We start from the raw sequence: 21,910 nt of genomic DNA, 5'->3' as shown, positions 1-21,910 counted from the left end.
CGCACCACCCCAGATTTGTGGGGTGATGCCTTAAGCATCACGAAAATAACTTGATGAAGTTATCCAGTCACATTAACTAATTTCTCCAGTTATATAGAATCTGCTTCAAATCAACATCTCTCTCATAGTTTGAAAGATCGAATATCAAAAAGAACCATGAAAATTTATGGAATGCTCTCAAAAGTGGCAGAACAAGTACGAAGAACAACGAGCTTGCCAAAAAAAAAGCTAAAAAAAATGACACGCCTAAAAAACTGATATACTCGCTCAGGGACACGCTCAGCACCTCTTCCATTTTGTTAAAAACTGTCGAATGTGAAGAACTCTCTCATAACATCGTCATATTCGAAGATATCGAAGAATGTGATCATAACCAATGAATTGACAAGCTCCAACATTTGTTGCTAAAAGAAAGGAAATATGCATGATGGTGTTCTTCAAAATATTATTTACGTTACATGGTAAACTCACAAAAACGCACGATATGAACAAGATCAAGTCCCCGATTCGCTCTTCTGGACAATTCGTTCTTTCAACAGCAAGGTCGTTGAGGCACTTTATAAGCAAATTACGTTGTTTGCAACATATTCTTCGCCCATTGTCGCCAAATTTATAATGACCTTAAATGAGTTAAATACTACGCCCATAGTTTCAAAATGTTATGCAGCGACAGTGCATACACTAAAAACGGGGATTCGCATCAACGATCGTTTGATGGGACTAATCACTGTCACTACCATCGAAACACGACTTCAGTCTTTGACGTCGCATGTCTGCTAGATGAGCAGCTCAACTCAAATCAAAGACGAGTTCTCTGAAGTGATCTATGAGAAAACCGCCGAACGGAAATGGACTACTGATGTCATTGCAGTTCTGCCTTAACTTATGTGTGAAAAGGAAAAAAGTAGAAGCTATCTTATGCAACTGACATTCGCCCGTCCTTATTTTCGAAGATACCTGGCGGCTCGCCAATCAAGTGGTTGAAGCAGCTCTCTCCGTGCTACATACAACACGGCACTGTCGTCAGAGGATGGGGGAAAAGACGTGAATTTAAACAGAAAATGCGAAAGTGAAGATTGAGAGGAAGAAATGCCTTTTCTAAGCATTCGTCAACAATAAGACTGTGGGAAGGCGAAAAAGACGGTGGCAATAACGAAAGCCGCTCACTACTATGACGTCTATAAAGGGTTTGACACGGGAGATGATGAAGGTCTCATCTACCAACTAGCGAGCTTTCCCCACCACCAGACCAAGGGTGTTAGAAAATCCTCTCGCCACAGTCACGAACGTAGAAACCTTCAGACCGATGAAGGAATGTGTTGAAGCGACTAGTTAACTATTTCGAGAGCATTTCAACAGATCAACAACAGAAAGAACTTCTCATTAATCAATTCCTGTTAGTCAAATCCGCCAGAGTCAATTCTGTGGATACCAATCGAGAAAATAAATCAGTCCTAAAACGAATGATAACGAGAAGAGTGATAAGTCGAGATAATCTTGCGGAAGAGCAGTGAAATGCAGCCAAAAAGACACTCGAAACTCGCCGTCATTGAACACACACTACCATGCATGCTGACATGCTGCACATGCAACTGGCTGGCATCCATCCTGAGCGAGTATATGACAATGGAAAACAGCAGTTCACATACTTCTCGTCACATCTCTGCCGGGAAATTCGCCAAATGGGACATATGCCGATGAACGAGAAGTAGCCGCGGTACCAAAAATTTCTTCTCATAGAGGACAAAGATGAAAACGTTGTGAAGAACGTTGGAAAACAGTAATTGGGGTAAGAAGCTTAAGGAATATTAGCGGTACAGAAGAACAAAATTGAGTGAATCAAAAGTCTCCAAATTTTCGAAGTCCATTTTAGGAGGTAGGAGGGTGAAGCCAAGTCTGCAAACGAGTCAACCTTCACTTACAGTCGCAACGAGGAAGACATGTCAACTAGCCTTGAAATGAATAAGGTAACATATACAAGAGCAATAACTAAGGAGGTGAAACTCACCAATATGCCAGCAAATGAGTGCCTTTAGAAGGCAAAACTCATCGAACTTAAGATTGAGCCGATGAAATGGCACTACCAAACTGTGCCACAGCGATGCTTTCCGCGGTACGATTGATCTGAACAGGAACTTCAGCTGTCTACAATTCACATTCTGAACACCGCAGTTTGACGAAAAAACAATTGATCCCGCACTTCTCCTCAAAAGTGCGAATTCTGCAACACAACAACATACTTGTACTTGGCCTCGTCTTCTTTACTGGCGAACAAATGTTGAGCCCACGGTTCATCACCGGTCATCGGCATCGGGTCAACACAAATGTACTCACAAGAATTTAACACCATCCAGTTGTCTTCGTAAGAAAGACAGCAAGTGAAATAAGCCGAGTTTAATAATGAATCAACACCGCAAACGTATCGATAAAGAGCATGCTGGAACTATTGTGTGAAAATGTGGGTAGCCAAAATTATAAGCAAGTTCTCTATACCTTTTCAAATGGTTCTAGGTCATCAAACTGGAGGAAAGCGATAGCATAATCGTATAACATTATGAAGTCTGACCTATTGTTGCCAATGTACTCTCTGTAGTTCAGAGGCTTCAGATGTCGTTTCTCGTACGGCTGAACAATTACAATTACACTTTTCCAAACATTTTTGGTACGAGCAAATCATAAATCAGAAATATCACAATGACAGTATTTCAACATCTCTTTTTTCACCAGTTATTGAAAAGGGTCTAAGAACCAAATCTGCATATCAGAAGAATAACTGGATAAATGTAAGCTCCGGAGCGAAAAGGAAGAAGAAATGAAGAAAAGGAAAAAACAAGATAGGTCAGAAAATTCACGACTATTGCTACTAGTTTCAAATTGTACGTACATACACCACATAGGGTTGCATCTTCTTCTTCTGTCAATAGATGTGCAGAATGATTTCTAAATTCGAACACAGCTGCATAGAAGAGCTGCATAGAGCTGCACACTTCTGCCATCGAATTCCAACCTTATTGTGATGTTTTAAAGGACTACAAGGAAAGTTGTACTTAAAAAAGACCTCTCTCCGTAAAAAAAAAAACGAAAATGATTTTGACGTCACAAAAGCGCACTGCTAAAAACTAGTTTCTGATAGTGGCACTATGACCGTCCTCCAAGTACTATAGTCGGGTCAAAACGATATGAATCACGAGTGAAGTTGCGGTGCATTTGCGTACGCGCTTGAAACACAGCGATGGGAGCAGCAATTGGAACCGAGGTAGGAACGTCGCAAACTGCAGCGACGGGTAATATCAGCAAGGGTTTCACCACGCTACTATCGAGAGAAGACACATACGCAATCGCGTACGTGCTTCATGTCCTTTTGACCCTACCATACTTTCCCGTCCTGCCTACTTTCATTTTCTTAAAATAAATTAAATTGAATATTTTTTCTCGGAATATAAAGAGGAGTTGGAGTGTATGCATACATCGATACATAAATTACTCACACATTCGCACATTGTCGAGAAAACATTAATCATCTTCGCATCAGTGTACATTATTCTTCGTCGGTTGTTTAGAGTACCTTCTATCCGTTTGTAGTGATCAATGACCCACCGGCGGCTTTCCTTCCCTTGTTCTGGGGCTTAAAACAAAAATCATCAGTTACTGAGACATCAGAACTAACCTTAAAGTCGTGCCTACCTATAGGAATACGCAATACTTCCGGATATTCAGTTGGTCCTAGCGAGTCCCCCGCAGCTGTACTCTCAGTAAATTCCGCAAATTCGAATGCAGTCTCCTGAGTTTTTGATGTACTTTCCCTCCTAGCAGGCGAAATCCTTTCAGCGCCTCCTGTAGATCTCACCACTACAAGGAATCCGCACTATAGTTGTTGAAGTAATAATATTTGATAACAAACAAGCTTACATTCACGACTCATGTTGGCTGCAATACATTTGTCATAACGACATTTCTTACAGGCCATACGCTTTTCTGGAACAGTTAACCTTTGTAAGACGACAAGATGTGTTCAACAACATCCATTCAGAAGTTGCCTACATCATTTTAACAGAAAAAGAGTTACCGATGTCAAAAACTCAATGTATACACATCCACTTCCTTGCACGTTTAACCTGGAGAGAAGTAAACCCTGTGCGGTGTTCTACAACTCACCGTAGTGAATTCTACAAGGCGCTGGTTCCTTGCACTCGTAGACAACATTGAGTGCCACAGTTCGGCGAAAAAACGCGGCACACGCCTTGAAACACGCAAATATAAAATCGGCTATAAAACTGTAGCTGGAATTTGTAAATGGAAAAATACCGACTTTGCATGAACGGGCACCAAAATGTACTGATCTTGCCGTGGGTGACTCACAAATCTCACATGTTAGTTTGTGGGATTTCATCTCATGCGTTCCGCAGATCCGGTTAGCTTATAACTGAAAACGCAACTATTAGAATTAGCGACTATGTAAAACAGCCTCTGTCGAATGTGTTCAACCAAGCGAGTGCGCGATGTTGCCGCAGCGAATGCCCTTTCTCTACTTAAAGGCACCACTTCACGAATCTGAGGTGGTACGGATTTCAGGTGAAGTATTCGTATTCGCTTACGCAACTGCACCGAACTTCATGTCGTTTCGACCTGACTATAGTAGTTGGTGTAATGAACGAAAAGAAAATGAAAGTTATCAAAATGTGAATGAGTTAGAACAAAAGACAACATGGTATCTTTTTTCATGAATAATTGTTTAATTAAGTCAATTACTAATTATTATTTATTAACTACTAGATATTTACGCTTCCCAGATCTCCTTTTCAGATGCATACAACTACTAACGCCTGCGCTTTCAACTACATACAGATTATTTCGAGCAATCTCTTCCGAAAATATTTCGCTTTTCTCATCTATGGTAGATAGGGATGAGAAAAACGAGATAAACCAGGAGCGAGTGTGCAAGGTGGAGGGCTGAAACCAAAGAGGGGACACTATGGCAGCCAGCTGTCCTGAAAGCTGAATGGAACGCAGGGGAATTTCTGGGGTGCGTATCGTTAGGTACCCACAACTTATCCTTAAGGAAAATGACTGGCAACGGCGATCGTTAATTGCGCGGTGTCGCAGTTAACGGCATCGGCAGAGCAGTGCGTTGCGTTCGCCTTATGCCACGCCCATCACGAAGTCCATTAAGGTCCCTCATCCAGTAAGGTGTGAAATATGCCTCGCAGGAGCACGCTATCTCTGCTACTGCTTCGCTACGGAGTATCGATCGTTTAAACGCATCACCCCACAAATCTGGAGTGGTGCGAATTTCCGGTGGAGTATTCGTATACGGGATCGTAGATTATTGAGAGAAGGATGATTCCGTCCATTTCTTCCTAATTGTTGTAGAAAACGGCCCTGAAGATACTGCTTCGAGCGTTCTCGCGCACTATTTTCCACAAGGAGTTCGATTGGAGCGCGCCAGCCTTGTAGTGCACCTTCCGGGCCGTTTCTACAGCAGTTAGGAAAAAATGTACGGAATCACACCCCTCTCCATAATCTACTATCTCGTGTACAAATACTCCACTTGAAATCCACACCACCTCAGATTCGTGATATGCTGCCTTTAAGTGTAGAGATATGTCAAACGATTGCACACGAAATGCCAGAAATAGAAAGTAATAGTGTATTTTATTTGTGTAAAACAAACAAATCGAAAATCTTACGTTTCAGGAAGATAATGCATGCAATACAAACAATTAAAACCAACATATTTCGTGAGACTTTATTTTATTGGATTTCAGAGAATCCGTATAAATGCTCTCAAAGCACGAAATTCGAACAGTTGTTGCTTGATGAATTCAAGTTTGCCCACAAAGCACAAACAGCTCCAATTCAAAGTTTAATCAGAGTGTGAGATGCTGAAAATGCTTTCGAATGTGCCATAGTGCGCTACTGGTTCAAAGAGTTTCGTGTTTGACTATAAGATTCGCATTTTGACAAACGCATCACTTTGGATTCCGTCAGATTAGTTCTTTAAAAAAGAAGAGAATGTTTCGGAAGGAAGAAGAAGAGAAAGATGACCAAAGACCGAGTTAGCATTAGAAAGTCCCAGACTTGTTTGTTTCGGAGCCGCAGGTCAATATGGTGATATTCTGATTAAATATTCACAAAATTTCCGACTACTACAGCTGTTACGCAACAACCATTGCAAAGTTCTTTTGGAAAGTTATCTGCTTCATGTTTTTTGATATTGTTTTGTTCTTGGAGAAATTTTCGCTTCATTTCCAGCATTTTCGTTCTTTTACATTTTCACTTTCCACGTTACTACGTTGTTACCTTTTTGTTCTTTGAACTCTCCTAGAAACCAACTCTATCACGTAATTACGATACAAACACAGCGCATGACCTGAGTGAAGTGGTGATGGGTGGACGCATGCTAGCCTAAGATATGCCTACTCTGGGCCACCGGCAGCCTCTTCTGTAGGCACTTATTCGGCTGCACGTAATCGGCTGTTGGTATCTAACGACCGCCTCGGATTTCTGCAGTGGCGGGCCAGACAAATGCAAATGTTGGCATGGTAGAATTTTCCCAGAGGGTTGCAAGCAATTTCTGGGGTGCACAAAAAACACCTCAGAAAAGAAGGACTAACAGTACAAAAAAAAAACAAAATGTTCTCCAAAACACCGACGAAATAGCGGACTAAAAGCGAGTATATGGTCGAGTCAACACGACATTCGAGCAGTTGCGTAAGCGGCTGCGGTAAGTGGCACGATGGAAGGTAGCAGTTAGGGTCAAGGAGGAACCTCTACGAGCACCAGTCGTCGATACAGTTCATGATGATGCACAGTACTTCACGTCGTTTTGACCCGACTACAACACAATAATTTACACAAGTTCGTCTCTATTGCAAACGCGTTGCGTTGTTTTTTTTTTTGTGTCTTCCTATATGTATCGCACAACAAATGGAGAATTCATGTGGAAAGATGTGGATAGACGAATACTTAACAATGGAAGAAGAGGTGCCAAATGAGCAACATGAAATGGATTCACTAAGAACGAATCGGGAGTGCAGATCTATTCTCTAAGATAATATCAGATCTGCAGAAAAGAAAGAGAGTGTAGATCAGACTTAAGAGTTAATAACATTTGGAAAATTGGGAGATCTAAAAAATATAACAATTTGGAAAAGAAATAGATAAAGTAATCGAGTAACCACAAATGAAATTTAAACGAAGTGCATACATTCTGATAGGGTACAATGTATCACACTGAGAAGTGGTTGATCGATCGATGCCTACGCTGTAGTCTCGTGATAATTCTCCGGGCGGAGCGGGGTCACAACCACATGTAAACAACTGATAAACAAATGTCTCGCAGGTAGTTGTTCTTATTGTTCTTCTTCTGAACATTTCCGCGTGAAAGAATAAAGGGTAAACTGGCTTGCGATTCTTGGATATTTCTTGGACGTGCCGACACATTTGGGTTCAGTTCAGGATTTTGGAAATCTCCTATCATTTCGCAACACCACCCTTCAACGCTATAAAATATTGTGTTTACATGTTATATCGTAGTTCTAGTCGGATTCTCTCAGTTCCCAACCGTTACAACTGAACTAGGCTTCAGCATAGCAAAATAACAGATGTGAGTTTCGACGCTGTCGGCTGTTGTTGTTGTTGTGTTGTACTTCATGATCAACCCTGTTTCTATCCCGATCTATAGTTAGGAAAGTTCATTGGGCTCATGTTCAGGTTTTTAATGAATGTACAAATTTTTTCTTTCTTCATTTGGCGCACCATGAGTTTCGTATAGAGGTAAAATTCAAGCTTCTTGCGAAACATTGCCATGCCAATTCTCAGTTGAACTGATTGAAGTTTGCACCACGAGTCCCACCTCGTCATTTCTTATTTCTTATCCTATCCTAGATAAATTCTTCCAGAATACATCCTTATTGTGTTGTTCTTTGGAAAGCTTGTAACTTAGACCCTATCTAGTTCTCGAAGATCATTTAGATAACGTGTCGTTTGAAAAATCTTTCAGCAAGGAAGAGATCTCAGGGAACGGAGGATTTTTCGAAAAAAAAAGGATCTGTTGCATGAAATATCCAAAAGGAAACGGATAATGTCTGTTCGTAATCTAAGTCAATGTCTTCCTGTGTTTTTCTTCTAATTTTGTTTTTGAATCAGTGAAATGCAGTAGCTGCAGCGGCACACATTTCTGTTGTATAATAGGGTCAAAAAAGGACATAAAGCACGATGCAGTTAGGCTGCTCGCAGAGTTGCGCGGGCTCGCGGTTTGGCGGCTCTGTTGGCAATTGACTACTCACAGTAGCGTTCAATAACCATCAAAACTACAGAGCCGCCAGATCACACAGCTTTGAACTCTGCGGGCAGCCTTTCCCCACCACAGCTGTCTGCTCCATGTCATTCTTACCCGACTAGACTGTGGTTCCGTTCCCATCGAAGCGCCTAGTCTACTGGTTCGTAACTTTCATATTTCGAATTTGGGAGATTCTTAATACTAGCAGCGAAACAGTTAGTTTTTTCCACCTTTGCACAGAGTTAGTTGATGTTCCCCGATGTTTTGCAAACTTCGAGTGTCTCATAGGGGAGAAAGCGTGAGTCTTCCTCAATCCAATTTCCGCTGTACAATTTGTTTTGGCAACTTCATGTGTGCCAGGTGACTATAGTCATTTTCACAAAATCCAGAGTTTTTCTAATTCTCAAGAATGCATAGGCCCTTCAACTAATCTACAGCTTATATAGTTTGCAACCTTTGTTAACGTTTAGTACTGCTGGTTAATACCGCACAACATTTCATTGACTGACTTGGAGTTAAATAAACATGGAAATAAAAATTAGAACCGTAGCAATAACAATAGACGACTGTGCTCAACAAATGAGATAGCATTAGCATATAGTAAATAGGTCAAAACGCGAACAGATTCCACAAACAACACAATTCTGCGACGTTAATGTCTCAGACAACACAGATCATCGAATTAGTTGAAAAACCATCTTACGATGCTTCTTTTCTACAATGAGGAAACAGGTTATTAGTGGTGGGCGTTCACAAATCAGTACGGCTTATGCCTATCACCACCAAATCCTCCCCGCCCTCCACGCATGGCTCCGCCTCCGCCACCTCCACCGCCACCACCTCCTCTAGGAGCTCCACACTGATTACACGCCTGAAGTAAGGTTCAGAACGAATGATCAGAAGTGGGTTGCAAAACGTACGGCGTCAAAAGCAGCACACAGTTAAGGAACTCACTTGACGGAAGGCGAAATTATTGTTTCCGCAAGACTCGCAAGGCCAGTCGCTGCTGCGCTGTTCCATATTCGCATTTCCTGCGCCTCGTCCGAAGCCTCCTCTGCCACGTCCACCACCTTAAAGACTAGTGTAACACTGACGACTTCTTATATTTATATTTGAAATTGCGTACAGCTACACTGGCAAAGAATTATGACATTAACAAAAGACATTTCTCTTCAAAATAAATCCTCATGAGAAAAATAGTGAAACTTCCGCAAAAAAACTGCCGCAAAGTTCGAGAAAATGGAAAATTTACCGCGGAAACCACGATCTCCACCGCCTCCTCCTCCTCCGCGACCACCAAATCCACCATCTGAAGATAGAAACATTCAGGGGAAAACTTCGAGCAGCAAAAATCAAAGTTTCTATCAAAAAAAAAAAACTACTGACCAAAACCGCCTCTGCCGCCGCCACCTCCTCTGCCACCGCGGAAACCACCACCAGCACCACCACCACGAGCACTAGGATCCATAGGCTTGAATTTGGCAATGGAAATGGTCATTGGACGGTCACCACCCGGAAACGGTTGCCCATTGTACATTTCAATGCAACGCTGAGCTACTTCGGCGGTAGCAAAGGTAATCATACACTCTCCCTAGAAAATTACAACTATTGTACTAGGGGCATCCAGTGGCATTCCATGGGGCGCCAAGTCGTTTTGCGAAAGACTTGTGCAAAAATTTTCTTACCAAACAAACTGACCTTTGGTTCTCCGGTTCCTCTATCCGTATAGATCTTTATCCGAGGTGCTCCAGTTCTATCATTCTTAGCTATGTCACCGACAGTGCTGAAGACGTCTGCTATGTACGTTTCATTTGCACTAAAATGCCCGACAATTTTCGAGAAAATACGACATGAAGCACCCTTAACACTTACGTGACAGGAACTCCTTGTACGAATACTGTTTCTTTTAGTTCGACGCGATCATCATGGCGATTGAATCCTCCACCATCTCCTCTATCTCCTGTGAATCCACCACGGCCTCCACGGTCTAAATATTTGAAAACTGATATAAAGCGAACTAATACAGTTGGATTTATCAACGTCAACGTTCAAGATAAATGATGTGTAACTGCGGACACAATACATGTCTTAAATTTTAACCGAATATTTGTTTCCTTTGCTCAGATTTTTCGCTACCATATGTGAAATAGACGATTCTGACAGTGGTAAAACCAAACGGATCCTCTTTATTTCTGTCGAAGTAAATCATATTTGTTCAATACCACCTTATACGCTCGTATACATGCATAATTTTACGGTAACACTTTCGTCCATTGTTTTAAAAGAATGCAGGTCGTTAGAAGTTTGCTACTGATTCAATTCATGAAGTAGTATCAATACTCTATTTCTTTTCCAAATACGAATACTTCATCCTTGAAATTTTCAAACCTATAGACTTTCTTTAGTTTTTCTCGCATAACTGATTTTTTTAAACCTTTATCGGGAACATTATCATGGCGCGAATGAGTACTCTCGAATATGGAACATCTGCATTTGCACACTGTTTGACACTCTGCTGTAACTGACTTCAATCAAATAATCACATACACGTTATTCGAGTTAAGAATGGACCTCACTTTGGAGAACAGCCATGGTAATGTAGCATAAGAGAATGCCGATGTTTGAGACTATAGAAACTGATTGACAATCATGACAAGCACTGTGCTGTCTTCTTCCTTTTTAATCTGACACAGGAGCATTCCGTAGGCACAATTGCCAAACTTTAAGAATCCTATGTGCGATAGTCGGAGCCGGTGCTCCGACCTCCTTCACTTCTGGACGGTTTTCGAAGGGATCAATTACGCTGCACCCATGAGGAGTATTCGGCTCCTCCCTATCGCACCTATGTTAAGGGTTATGAGAAAAACACGAACAAAAACTAAACTTTGCACCATTCTGTTATTCTCAAAAAGTCCGCAACTACACATCACGCTTGGTCGTTGAAGCCGACTGCATTTTAACCTAGCTGTTTTCCCCAGTAAACCAATGAACAGGACTTAAACACAGGATCAGAGATCCATACACTAAGACACAATACTCCCGTTTTCGTTTAAATTCTCCCTTTTTTAAAGAATGACAGTAATAACACTTATTTCTATGAGAATACCTTGAAAACCTCCTCTTCCACCGGGACCTCCCGGGCTGAAACACAAGATGTCAGTCTAGGGCAACGAACGCAGTCGCAGCTGGACCAGATGGTCCATGCAGGACTGCGCTGTGCCCCAGACATTGCAAATCCCTCTCCGCAAATGATCAACATGAAATTTTGGATTTCGGACAAATAGCGGAGAAGGGCTTGCAATTTCCGCATGAGAAGACGCGCAGAATCTTCAGACTCGATTTTCACAATTCGTCAGACATTTTCGAGTTTACGGTGGTGGTGATGTTGAGCTTCACTGAGCCTATCCTGGAACTCTAAAGCATACTCGTTTACCTCATACATCCCATTCGGGATTTTCAACATAAATTATTGCTAATACCATCAAAAGTTATACAACGGACACAAAGTAAGAAGGGGTCGAGAAGAATCATTCGTAGAGAAAAAAGATGGATATCTGATTTGATTACATTTCTTCGTCGACCCGCCATACTTGAACTGCCCGACCAAAATTTTTTAGCATTCAGTTACAAAGTGAAAAACAGTCACCTCCACTTTGTCCATAAAAACTTACCGCATCACCAATTCACCAAACACCGTAACTCATAATAACCGTCTGCAATCAGTGGCCCAGTTGGCCAGAACACTTAAACTCTATAACATTAGTTTTAACCACGAACAAAGTTTTACATCACCACATGAAGTTCCTTTCTAGCAGTTACTCGGCTGTACCAACATTGAAAGCACACAAGATAATCGAGGTTGCGACGTCGTACCAATAAATAAAAGTCTCCTTACCCGCCACGGAAGCTGCCTCGACTGCCACCTCCGCGTCCTCCATCATCCCAGCGACTGGGTCCACGGCGCTCACCGCCACCACCGAAACCACCGTCACGTCCTCCACCGAAGCCGCCACCTCCGCGGCCGCCGCCAAATCCGCCATCACGGCCACCTACAAACAAAATATTGTGCCTGCATCTAGGCTTTAGGATTGAATAATACGATGTACCAACTTGAAAATCGGACGAAAGCATGAACACGAAGATACTGGTTTCATTTGCTTTGTGTACTTTTCGCCCCACCTTGAGCATCGAAGACAATGACTTAAAAATGAGCCCAGAATGTGCGTGTTTAATATCATACCGAGTCGTTCTAGTCGTATGGATTCTCACGAGAAAACAGGGAAAAATCCGAATGAAACTTATATATGCAAGTGCAACACAAAGCGCACATCTGCTCAGTCTTGTTCTAGCCTCAATATTGAAAATAGATAATGGCGGTTTTTGGGTGACTTCATTTATTCAACCATATCTATGTCAAGCGAGCCTTTTACGCTATTTTTAAGATCAGTGAAACGCCGCTGAAAGCATTCTGTACGACACCACCATGTCGATGCCAAAGTAAATTACATTCAGTCCCCCTCCAAAAAAAAACTCACAAAATCCTAATGAGGAATGACCCTCTTTTCTTGAAAAAGGAAAGTAGCATACCTCTTCCACCAAAATCTCCTCGTCCTCCGCGTCCACCTCCTCTTCCACCGAAACCTCCACGTCCTCCATCATCGTAACCGCCACCGCCACCGCCACCTCCACCATAGCCTCCTCTGCTACCGCCAAATCCTCCACGGCCTCCATCATATCCTCCACGACCACCACCATCGTATCCGCCTCTGCCGCCATCATAACCACCGCGACCACCTTCGTAGCCACCACGACCACCGCCGAAGCCTCCTCGGCCACCATCAAATCCCCCGCCACGTCCTCCTCCATCATATCCTCCACGACCACCTTCATATCCCCCACGAGTGCTATATCCATCAGGTCCACCACCACGACCACCACGTCCAGCTGAAAAGAACAAAATTTGTTCATGGCACACACAAATATCTTGGGATTTCACTGCTACTGTTAAAGATAATGAGGCTAGAGACCCATGAGAAATATTTCAAAGAAGTACCTTTTACATCTGGAGGACCAGAAGGCGGAGGGGCCCCGTTGGCGTAATACCCGCTATACTGAAAACAAACGATATTTTCGTTATCTACATTGTCTTCCATTGCTCAAATCACTCACATCAGCGCCAGCTCCATTCCCAGGTCCTTCAGCGGGAGCGGGAGCAGGTGCCGAGGCAGGAGCTGCGGTTGGAGCTGCGGGGACGGTTTGCCCCAGAGACGCGTAGTACTGAGCCCATGCAGCTTCGTACTCCTTTAGAGCCTGAAACAGGAAATTAATCAAAAGATCCTCACTTATCTTAGAAAAAGGAGACAATGCAAAATACACACTTGAGGGTCAGCTTGAGCATAGGCATCTCCACCCGCAGCAGCAGCATTGGGATCTGCGTACGAACCGTTGTATGCTGCAAAAACAACAATACTAACAATGCCGAGAGACCTATTCTCCGGAGAAGAGAACCTACCCATTCTGACTCCACGTTTAATACTTCCTGATGGCAACTATTCCTGAAAGACCTCTCGACTTTACACGAGCAACAATTAAGACCGTAGAAACACGATAGGCTTTGGCGCAAAAAATAACAAATATTTCAATGAAAAACTAAAGCCACATATACATAAAGAGCAATACAACCACAATGAAGGAGGGAGGACGCTGAAATGAGTCGATACGCGGGTCGGCGCCGTGCTGCGCGCATTAATCGTTGCAGGACCGAACATCATGTGGCGGCAACGGCCGCCGTTCGATACGTAGCCACCGCGGGTTGGGTTCTTGTTCGCGGATTGATGCTTGTTGGGTTTAAAGTAGGTCCATCCGTAGACGGAAGATCTTGTGTTATGCAAGGAAAAAGTGAGCAAGAAGTAGTCACAGTGTCGCTAGAAATGCTCTGGGAGATACGGTGCTTTGCTGCGCGTCGCGTGGATGCTGCTAGTTCTTCCTTTGTCTTGACTTCGGCGGAAGGATGTGCAACTTGGGTGTTTTCAGGTGGATGTATGTCCTGCTATCCATCACTTACAGATCAGGTCCAGGTCTATTGGATGGTTATGCTGCTGAATGTCGCATCCTCATACAACCATCATGCATATTTCCTTTCTTCTAACAACAAATGTTGGAGCTTGTCAATTCATTGGTTATGATCACCCTCCTCGATATCTTCGAATATGACGATGTTGTAAGAGAATTCTTCACATTCTACAGTTTCTAACAAGATGGAGGAGCTGCTGAGCGTGTCCCTGAGCGAATATATCAGTTTTTAGGCGTGCTTTTTCTTTAGCTTTTTTGACAAGCTCGTTGTTCTTCGTACTTGTTCTGCCACTTATGAGAGCATTCCATAAATTTTCATGGTTCTTTTTGATATTCGATCTTTCAAACTATGAAATAGATGTGATCTGAAGCAGATTCTATATAACTGGAGAATGTAGTTAATGTGACTGGGTAACTTCATCAAGTTATTTTCGTGATGCTTAAGGCATCACCCCACGAATCTGGGGTGGTGCGGGTTTCAGGTGGGTTATACCTATACGTAGTCATAGATTATGGGGAGGAAGGTGATTCTGTCCATTTCCCCTTAATTGCTCTAAAAAAAAGGAAGATGCGGCTTCGAGCGTTCCAGGGCGCTATCTTCTATAACGAGTTCGATTGGAGCGCTCCAGCCTTGTACACACGCTTCCGGCCCGTTTTTTACGGCAACTAGGAAGAAATGGACGGAATCACCCTCCTCGCCATAATCTGCGACCCCGTATAGGCGTAACCGCACCTGAAACCCGCACCACCCCAGATTCGTGTGGTAATGCTTTTAACTTTTTCTATTGGAAGAAGAGGCGCGAATAACAATCAATCAACAAACAGACATAAGGAAACCGGTAGAAACGCAATTCAACTGAAACAAAATGGAACAAGAGGTTAGCGGATCGAAACAGAAGTCACAACACAAGCGGGCCGAAATAAATACTTCAAGAGCTGTTACCCAGAGCTTTCTCACCAACTTAAGGGTAACACACCTCGAAATTGATAGTGGGTTGGGTTACCCAAAGAATAGATAGGGTCGAGGCGTAGTAGGAGAGACAGGATCAGATGTTGGATTCCAGCGAGAGAGGGTCGGCAGCTCACTGACTGTCCGCTTGCTGCCAGATGTGGGGACGTTATTAGGTTAGCGTTTTTAGTTGACGAGTCTGAGCACGATCACTCTCAATCCCACCTAATCATTCGGTCCAGGAGCACTTCCACCAGTAAAAGAAAAAGCGACCTACTTATGTTGCAGCCGCATAAACTGTTTCTAGCGAAAGTGGTGCGATGTGACCGTTCTCTGCTCCGCATTTCAGATCGACATAACGAGTGTCCCACCTCCTTTACGCAATTGCACCCGAGGACAGGTCGTTCTGTCCCAACTGTGGTATTTATGTCTGATGAACAAAGGTGAACATAGGTGCGATAGGAAGGACAGACCATCCTCAGGTGAAGGGGGTCTAGCTCATGGGGTGAGGCTCAAGTGATGAGGATCCCTTCGCCAGGAGGAAGCACTCAAAGCCGGTAGTTCATCAATCGAAAATTCATCACTGAAAGTGAATGGCTGAGTCAGTCAGGGTGCTAAAACCTAAGCATTACTCCTTGAAGATCTGTGATATGTAGGCTAAAGCTATTGAAGGAAAAAAAAGAAGATAGAGCTGGAAGTACTATTGTTTAAAGTTTTTGCAGGTTTAGCCTACACATCATGGAACGTCAAAAACTAATGCTTTGGAACCCTAGCAGTACCCATATTCAGTATGCATTTAAACTTCCACGGAGACCTTGTTTTATAAGGGTCTTGCTCCATCGGACCAGAGCAAAAACATGTTGGTTCTTGGAAGTAACTGCAGCTCTGTTAGGTGCGAACTAACTATGGTTCTCATTCCTTTGGAGCTACCTGAGGTAATTTAGATGTGACTTTTCTCTCTATGCTTCTTATAGGTGAAGGTGTCTGTAGGTCATTTCACTGGTGTGCACTGCGTATTAAGTGTGCTAACGCTAATATCGACCTTTTTTTAGTCTGATTATTGTTAAATCTATAATGTAGTAATTGTAATCTCATAGCTTACTCATTTCCACTTGTTTTTTTCCAAATTGGTTCGAAGACGTTTGGAACATGTGCGGCGTAGATCTCCATCAGGTTCTCGAAATATCACACGTCTCTTCAGGAAGCGCCCTAGTGAGTTAGGATTGTGGTGCGAGTTATATCATCGATCCCGATGATGGATAAGGAGCGTGGTATAAAGTACCGTTCGCTGTTATGGTTATTTGCGCACATAACCACTTGTACCGTCCAAGAGTGCGGCAGGCAACGCTCTGCCCACTCTTTCATTCGATCATATTGCTGGCAACTGTTGCTCGGGTGCGGGACAAGCGGTACCCGTGAAAACCGGCTGACCGCTCCTGTCCTCCCTTCAGCACCGCGCTCCTCCGCGTCGCGTAATTACGACTGCCGCTCCGCCAGCTATACATTCTCCACGACCGCCTGAGATCACCTACACCCTGCCTACCTATTGCTCTCTGATCAACGCCGCGCGCGACGTTCGCGCCGCGACGAAGCGGTAGATAGTGCGAATTTTGGAGAGGGAGTGAAGAACGAATTGAGGCAGCGAATTCTGATGTACGGATATAGTAAACTAAGCGCATATTATTGGGAATAAAAGAGAAGAAGTAGATCCTTCTATCCAATGTAACTTTACATAAGTAGAAATTATCTCAAAAAGATGCTCCAGGGAAAAGAATAACATGCATATACTTCCACACATCTCATAATTTAACACATTTCATGCCCTATGTCTTCGATATAAACTAGCAGTGCATAAGTATTTGTTTGTCACGATGCCATTCAGCGAATTCGTGTTCAGCTTCAACTGCAGCAGCTATAATAACAGTAAATTTATGCGCTTATTACTTTGTATACATTCTTTAAACTCCTTTCTACATTTTACCTTTTCAAAATTTTACATAGATATAATGTTTATATACAGCACATGCCAAATATTTCAATACATGCTTGTACGTTTTGTACAGTTTTATATAATAGAAATTTGAAATTGTATGGTTCTTCAAACTTCTTTCAACAGCGTTTTATCGCTTCATTTCTATCTATTCTCTGTATAAAATCGATATGACAGGTTAGGTATATTAGTGGCGAACAGAGACCTTTGTATCTTCGAGATATACCTTTAGGTACAGTGTATGTCTGTGAGGCATTATTCGCGCCTCGTTGATCGTTGGACGTCAATTTTACCCAGCTAGATGAACAAAAAGAAATCCTTAGAAAGCGAAGAAAAAAGTAAAAATGATAGCATAACACCGATCAGTGGGACATTTTTTGAAACATCTCTTGCATTCCCAGAGATGAATGAGTATTTTCCACCTAACAATTCGAAACTGGATAATTTCGATTTCTCTCGCATTTTCAAATCGCATATCACTTATACAAATCTATTTCATTCTTTCCTTCTTTTATATTAACTTGCAAGCACACTTTATGTAGACCTTCGAACAACATCAATATCATGTTCTTTCCTTTCCATTCGATTTTAAAAGCGCATCATAAGAGCTGTAGGTGCGGCGACAAAAAATCGTCGTAAGAGCGGTAGACGCGGCGAAATGGGAGGGGAGGGAGGCGTGGGCGGGGCATCTTGAAGACGTAGCACAAGAGGAGCAGTCAGGCCACTGTAGCGATTATGACGGTATCAGGAGACGCGCGGTGCAATTAACGACGCTCATTAGCCTCCTGGATACGCGGCGGCACATCATACGGGTACCTCTTGACCGTTCCCCCTGTTGCTCACCTATATTCATATAATAAACACATTCCACTGAACCACCGCTTTTGGTCTGTTCAACTAGGGTGATAAAATCCCTAAGTCTCTAGTCACCCACTCACATAAGTTAACCCAATTTTTGACCCTAAGATCCAAGATGTTATCTCTGGAAAATCTCTTCAAACCTGTGTAGCTTACGACAGTCATACTTGCAAATAAGTAGTTCAACAATGGTTGCGTTTAGCTGATGGATCCACCAGCTACTACACGAACTGAAGCATATTCTGTACTACTATGCTATCAGAAAGGTCGTATTATAATATATTAGATATATAAACCGAGCCTTTTTCTCACTTCTTCTCGCTACAACTTTCCAAACTATTTTGATTGTATTTCTCATGGTTAACAATTTGTGGAGAGGTCGTTACTACTCATCTGTGTTCGTGGTGTCCAACCACAAGTGTCTTTCCGTGGTTCTTTCTTAGCTCTCATTAACTTTTGCTTTTTGTTACACATTCTCACGTTCATCAGGATACAGTCCTCCTCCCGTCGATCCATACTCTCACCTTTTTATCGTTGCCTGATCTAGCACGTCCTTCCCTTTCTGCGCGTGCCTTCAACCCATACTTTCTCACCGTGCTTGTCCACCACCAGATTTTCGCAGTTGCAATCAGAACAAGACGTTTTGATTTATGGTGTAAAATCCGCATAGTACTTAAGCACGCATGGACGAATATGAGGCTGTTGCAGTGAGTGAAGCAGAAGGGAGGTCTCGAATTTTTGACCTTTTGATGTGAGGTGATTCAAGTATAGATGATAAATTTTCATTTCCAACTTTACACGCAGGACACTTTATACTAAGGGTCCTTCTCCTATCGGAAATTTCTTGCGGTTTGTTTTAGCGCTTCTCACCTTTATAGTAATCTAAACGGATACATACCACTACCGTCAAAATGTGGAAATCAGAAGCACCGAACGTTGTGGGTAAGCCTCGTTTCAGACAACTTAAAGAAGTTAACTTGAACGTGATATAAATGCGACAGGAATTGGAAATTTTTTCTGATGGTATGGTGCTTTTGAAGGCATCACTCAACGACTCCGAGGTGGTGCAAATTTCAGGTGGAGAATTCTTATAAGGGATAGTAGATTATGGAAAGGAGGGTGATTCCGTTCGTTTCTTCCTAATTGCCGTAAAAAACGGCGATGCGGTGCCGCACAAGGCTGGCTCGCTCCAGTCGAACTCCTTGTAGAAAAAAGTGCGCCAGAATGCCCGAAGCCGTATTTTCCTGGCCGTCTTTTACGGCAGTTAGGAAGAAATGGACGGAATCACTCTTCTCCCCATAATGTACTATGCTGTATACGAATACTCTACCTGAAATCCGTACCACCTCAGTGGTGCCTTTAAAGCAGGTAAGAAGTCATTAACTAATGAAAATCAAATAGAAATTGTTCGTCGCACATGCGCCTTTGGAGAAGAGGTGGCGCATGTTTCTGATCCTGATTCCTAAGAATGAGGTTGTCATTCTGAGCATGTAAAGGATAAAGGATAAAGTTTCTGGCGTTAATCAATCCGCTTGGGATGCGCCCCCACGTTCACTTCAATTCAGAATCGTTTGAGGTTTACGAACGTGTATCTGGCCTATACAATGACTTGCGGTGGCTAGCCGATGTGTCAAGTCAGTGCTTTTATCCTCCCAGACAAGTCTGGTACCAATTTATCGACCCCGGAGGGATGAAAGGCTTGGTGAGCGCTAGGGCGGATTCGAACCTCCGATCGATCGTGCAGGAAGCGGAACCTCTAACCGCTACACCACACCCGCCCATCTGAGCATGTAGTTAACGAATAAATGATGTTGAGGAGAATTCACATGTCGTCGATTTTGCCTTTTCGACCGCAGAGACGTTTGAAAACCGATTAGGACTTCAAATATATTTGGTGGGCCTTTGACACCTTTGATATGTTGCTACATTGTTATCGTGAAAAGAACTGAAAATTTAAAAAAGAATGTGGTGGAGGTTTGTCAGTCCTACGCAACTGATAAGTATATATGCAACTCGAACTTTATTTCGTGCATGCTCAACTAATTCAGAAAGTTACTTATGTATCCAGAGGAAATCTTGACGATCTGACGGAGGGCTTTCCTGGTACCCTTGTTTGGGTCTGGTTCGTGCGGGCTTCGCAGCTTCTGCCTCACGCTTTTCACAATGTGAGCACGATCCCGGCAGTCCTGGCTCACCTTTCGGTCCTTGAGGTCCGGGCAATCCTGGATTTCCAGCATCTCCTCTTGCTCCAACTGGCCCACGAATACCTTGATTGCCTGGCAATCCCGGTTTTCCGTCGTGACCTTTGCTTCCGGGAGGACCACGCGCACCCACCTAAAAAACGCGACATATGTATGAATTAGGCTAACATAGACGATTTTATCCGTGAAAAACATACCTTTCCAGAAGGACCAGGTGGGCCAGGTGGTGCACCGTTCAGAACTTTTCCACGATCACCTGTTGGTCCCTTGTCACCGGGTGGCCCGGGCTCTCCACGAATTCCAGGCGGTCCTGGAGGACCTGGTCGGTTATCTTCTCCTGATCGTCCTGGAGTACCTGGTCTCCCTGCTGGTCCGCGGGGACCTGAGTGGATTGTTGCCATCAGAACCTTCGTTATCTATGAGCAGTAATTAAGTAGTGTCAGTACCTTTTTGTCCTGGCAATCCTGGCGGTCCTGGTGGGCCTGGAGGGCATTTTTGGCAAGCATTCGTTCCTGGGGGTGGTGCAGGTAGGTACTTTCCATTTCGACCGTTCAGCCCTGTTCGACCAGGGAATCCGTCAACACCTGCAATAGAGCGAAGCTCAGCTATTTAGTGTGCAAAGCGCAAAAATGCTAGTAAAATTACCAGGTTGCCCATCCTCTCCAGCTGGACCGCGAGGACCAGGTGGTCCCTGAGTGCAGGCACAACAAGCTCCAGCTGGAATTGCGCCATAGTTTCCATAGGGAGACTGACGTTTTGTGCGGATATCTCCCGGTTTTGTAAATGACATCTGTTTCCAGATGTCTCGTGATTCTCCCTGAATAAATCAAATGAATGTTCTTTTAACAGTAAAGATTATTTTTTTTATGAGAAAGAGCGAATTTTTGTAATAGATTCTCACTTTGCACAATTCCACTTCGCTAAGCATCGCAGAAGTCACTCTTTGGATATGCATGTGCATAATCGGTAGTCCAACAATAACCGCAATAAGCGATACGGTTGACAGAACAGTAGCAGCAAATGTTGCTTGTCGCGAACAAGGTATCCAGTCCATTTTGAGAGTTGACTCTCACAGAAATTAACCGAGTCAGAAATTAACCGAGAGGGAGGATAACCGCGTGTAGGAAAATGAATTAGTGGAAGCAGGGCGGTGCTTCGCGTGTGTGACCCGTTCCGTTTTTTGCGAACTGGGTAAGTTTTCTATTTCGCAGAAATTGGGTCATCATCGCCGAAACATGGGCGAACATTCGACAACACCGCCACTGATGATTTTATGAATCTTTAGTATGAGGTGTGTAGTGAAGGAGTTATTTTGGCTAGATTTGAGCACGTACAACCTAACAATTACCGTTCAAAAGCTCTACGTTCTCGTCCTTCTAGATTTCTTCTGAAAGGAGAGGGGAATTTTTAAATTTGTTGGTTTTCGGAAGTTTCCCTGAAGGCAATGGTCACTCAGAAACGAAAGTCGCTATCTTTGGTTGTAGCATCGAATATACGCCGGCTAAAGTCGGATTCTGCACAAAAGCTACTTAAAAAATAAATAAATGAAAAGTGAAGAT

At 43.2% G+C, this 21,910-nt stretch overlaps 2 protein-coding genes across 4 annotated transcripts; both read right to left on the bottom strand.

Annotated features, from left to right (window-relative positions):
- Positions 1-299: 299 nt before the first annotated feature.
- RB195_017829 (uncharacterized protein) lies at positions 300-4,390 on the bottom strand (the record flags this gene model as incomplete). Its single annotated transcript, XM_064184996.1, has 10 exons — positions 300-404; positions 472-620; positions 2,009-2,124; positions 2,241-2,437; positions 2,494-2,625; positions 3,489-3,625; positions 3,685-3,849; positions 3,910-3,975; positions 4,156-4,240; positions 4,310-4,390. 10 exons carry the CDS (start codon positions 4,388-4,390, stop codon positions 300-302), a joined length of 1,233 nt encoding a protein of 410 aa, XP_064040877.1.
- A 4,648-nt stretch (positions 4,391-9,038) lies between these two features.
- On the bottom strand, positions 9,039-21,405 carry RB195_017828 (uncharacterized protein; the record flags this gene model as incomplete). Of its 3 annotated transcripts, XM_064184994.1 has the most annotated exons (17): positions 9,039-9,152; positions 9,236-9,351; positions 9,534-9,590; positions 9,668-9,872; positions 9,980-10,097; positions 10,154-10,268; positions 11,388-11,422; positions 12,177-12,330; positions 12,869-13,225; positions 13,335-13,392; positions 13,451-13,591; positions 13,660-13,733; positions 20,346-20,484; positions 20,549-20,733; positions 20,798-20,935; positions 20,997-21,168; positions 21,253-21,405. In XM_064184994.1, the coding sequence occupies 17 exons, from the start codon at positions 21,403-21,405 to the stop codon at positions 9,039-9,041; spliced, it is 2,331 nt and encodes a 776-aa protein (XP_064040875.1). The 3 variants fall into 3 exon arrangements, with proteins under 3 accessions (XP_064040875.1, XP_064040876.1, XP_013296893.1); XM_064184995.1 differs by lacking the exons at positions 20,346-20,484; positions 20,549-20,733; positions 20,798-20,935; positions 20,997-21,168; positions 21,253-21,405 and adding an exon at positions 13,794-13,797; XM_013441439.2 differs by lacking the exons at positions 9,039-9,152; positions 9,236-9,351; positions 9,534-9,590; ... (7 more) ...; positions 13,451-13,591; positions 13,660-13,733 and having other exon boundaries at positions 20,203-20,484.
- Positions 21,406-21,910: the final 505 nt, after the last annotated feature.

This window comes from Necator americanus, chromosome II (assembly GCF_031761385.1).
Source record: "Necator americanus strain Aroian chromosome II, whole genome shotgun sequence".
Lineage (NCBI taxonomy): Eukaryota > Metazoa > Nematoda > Chromadorea > Rhabditida > Ancylostomatidae > Necator > Necator americanus.
This window is presented reverse-complemented; position numbering and strand designations above follow the sequence as displayed.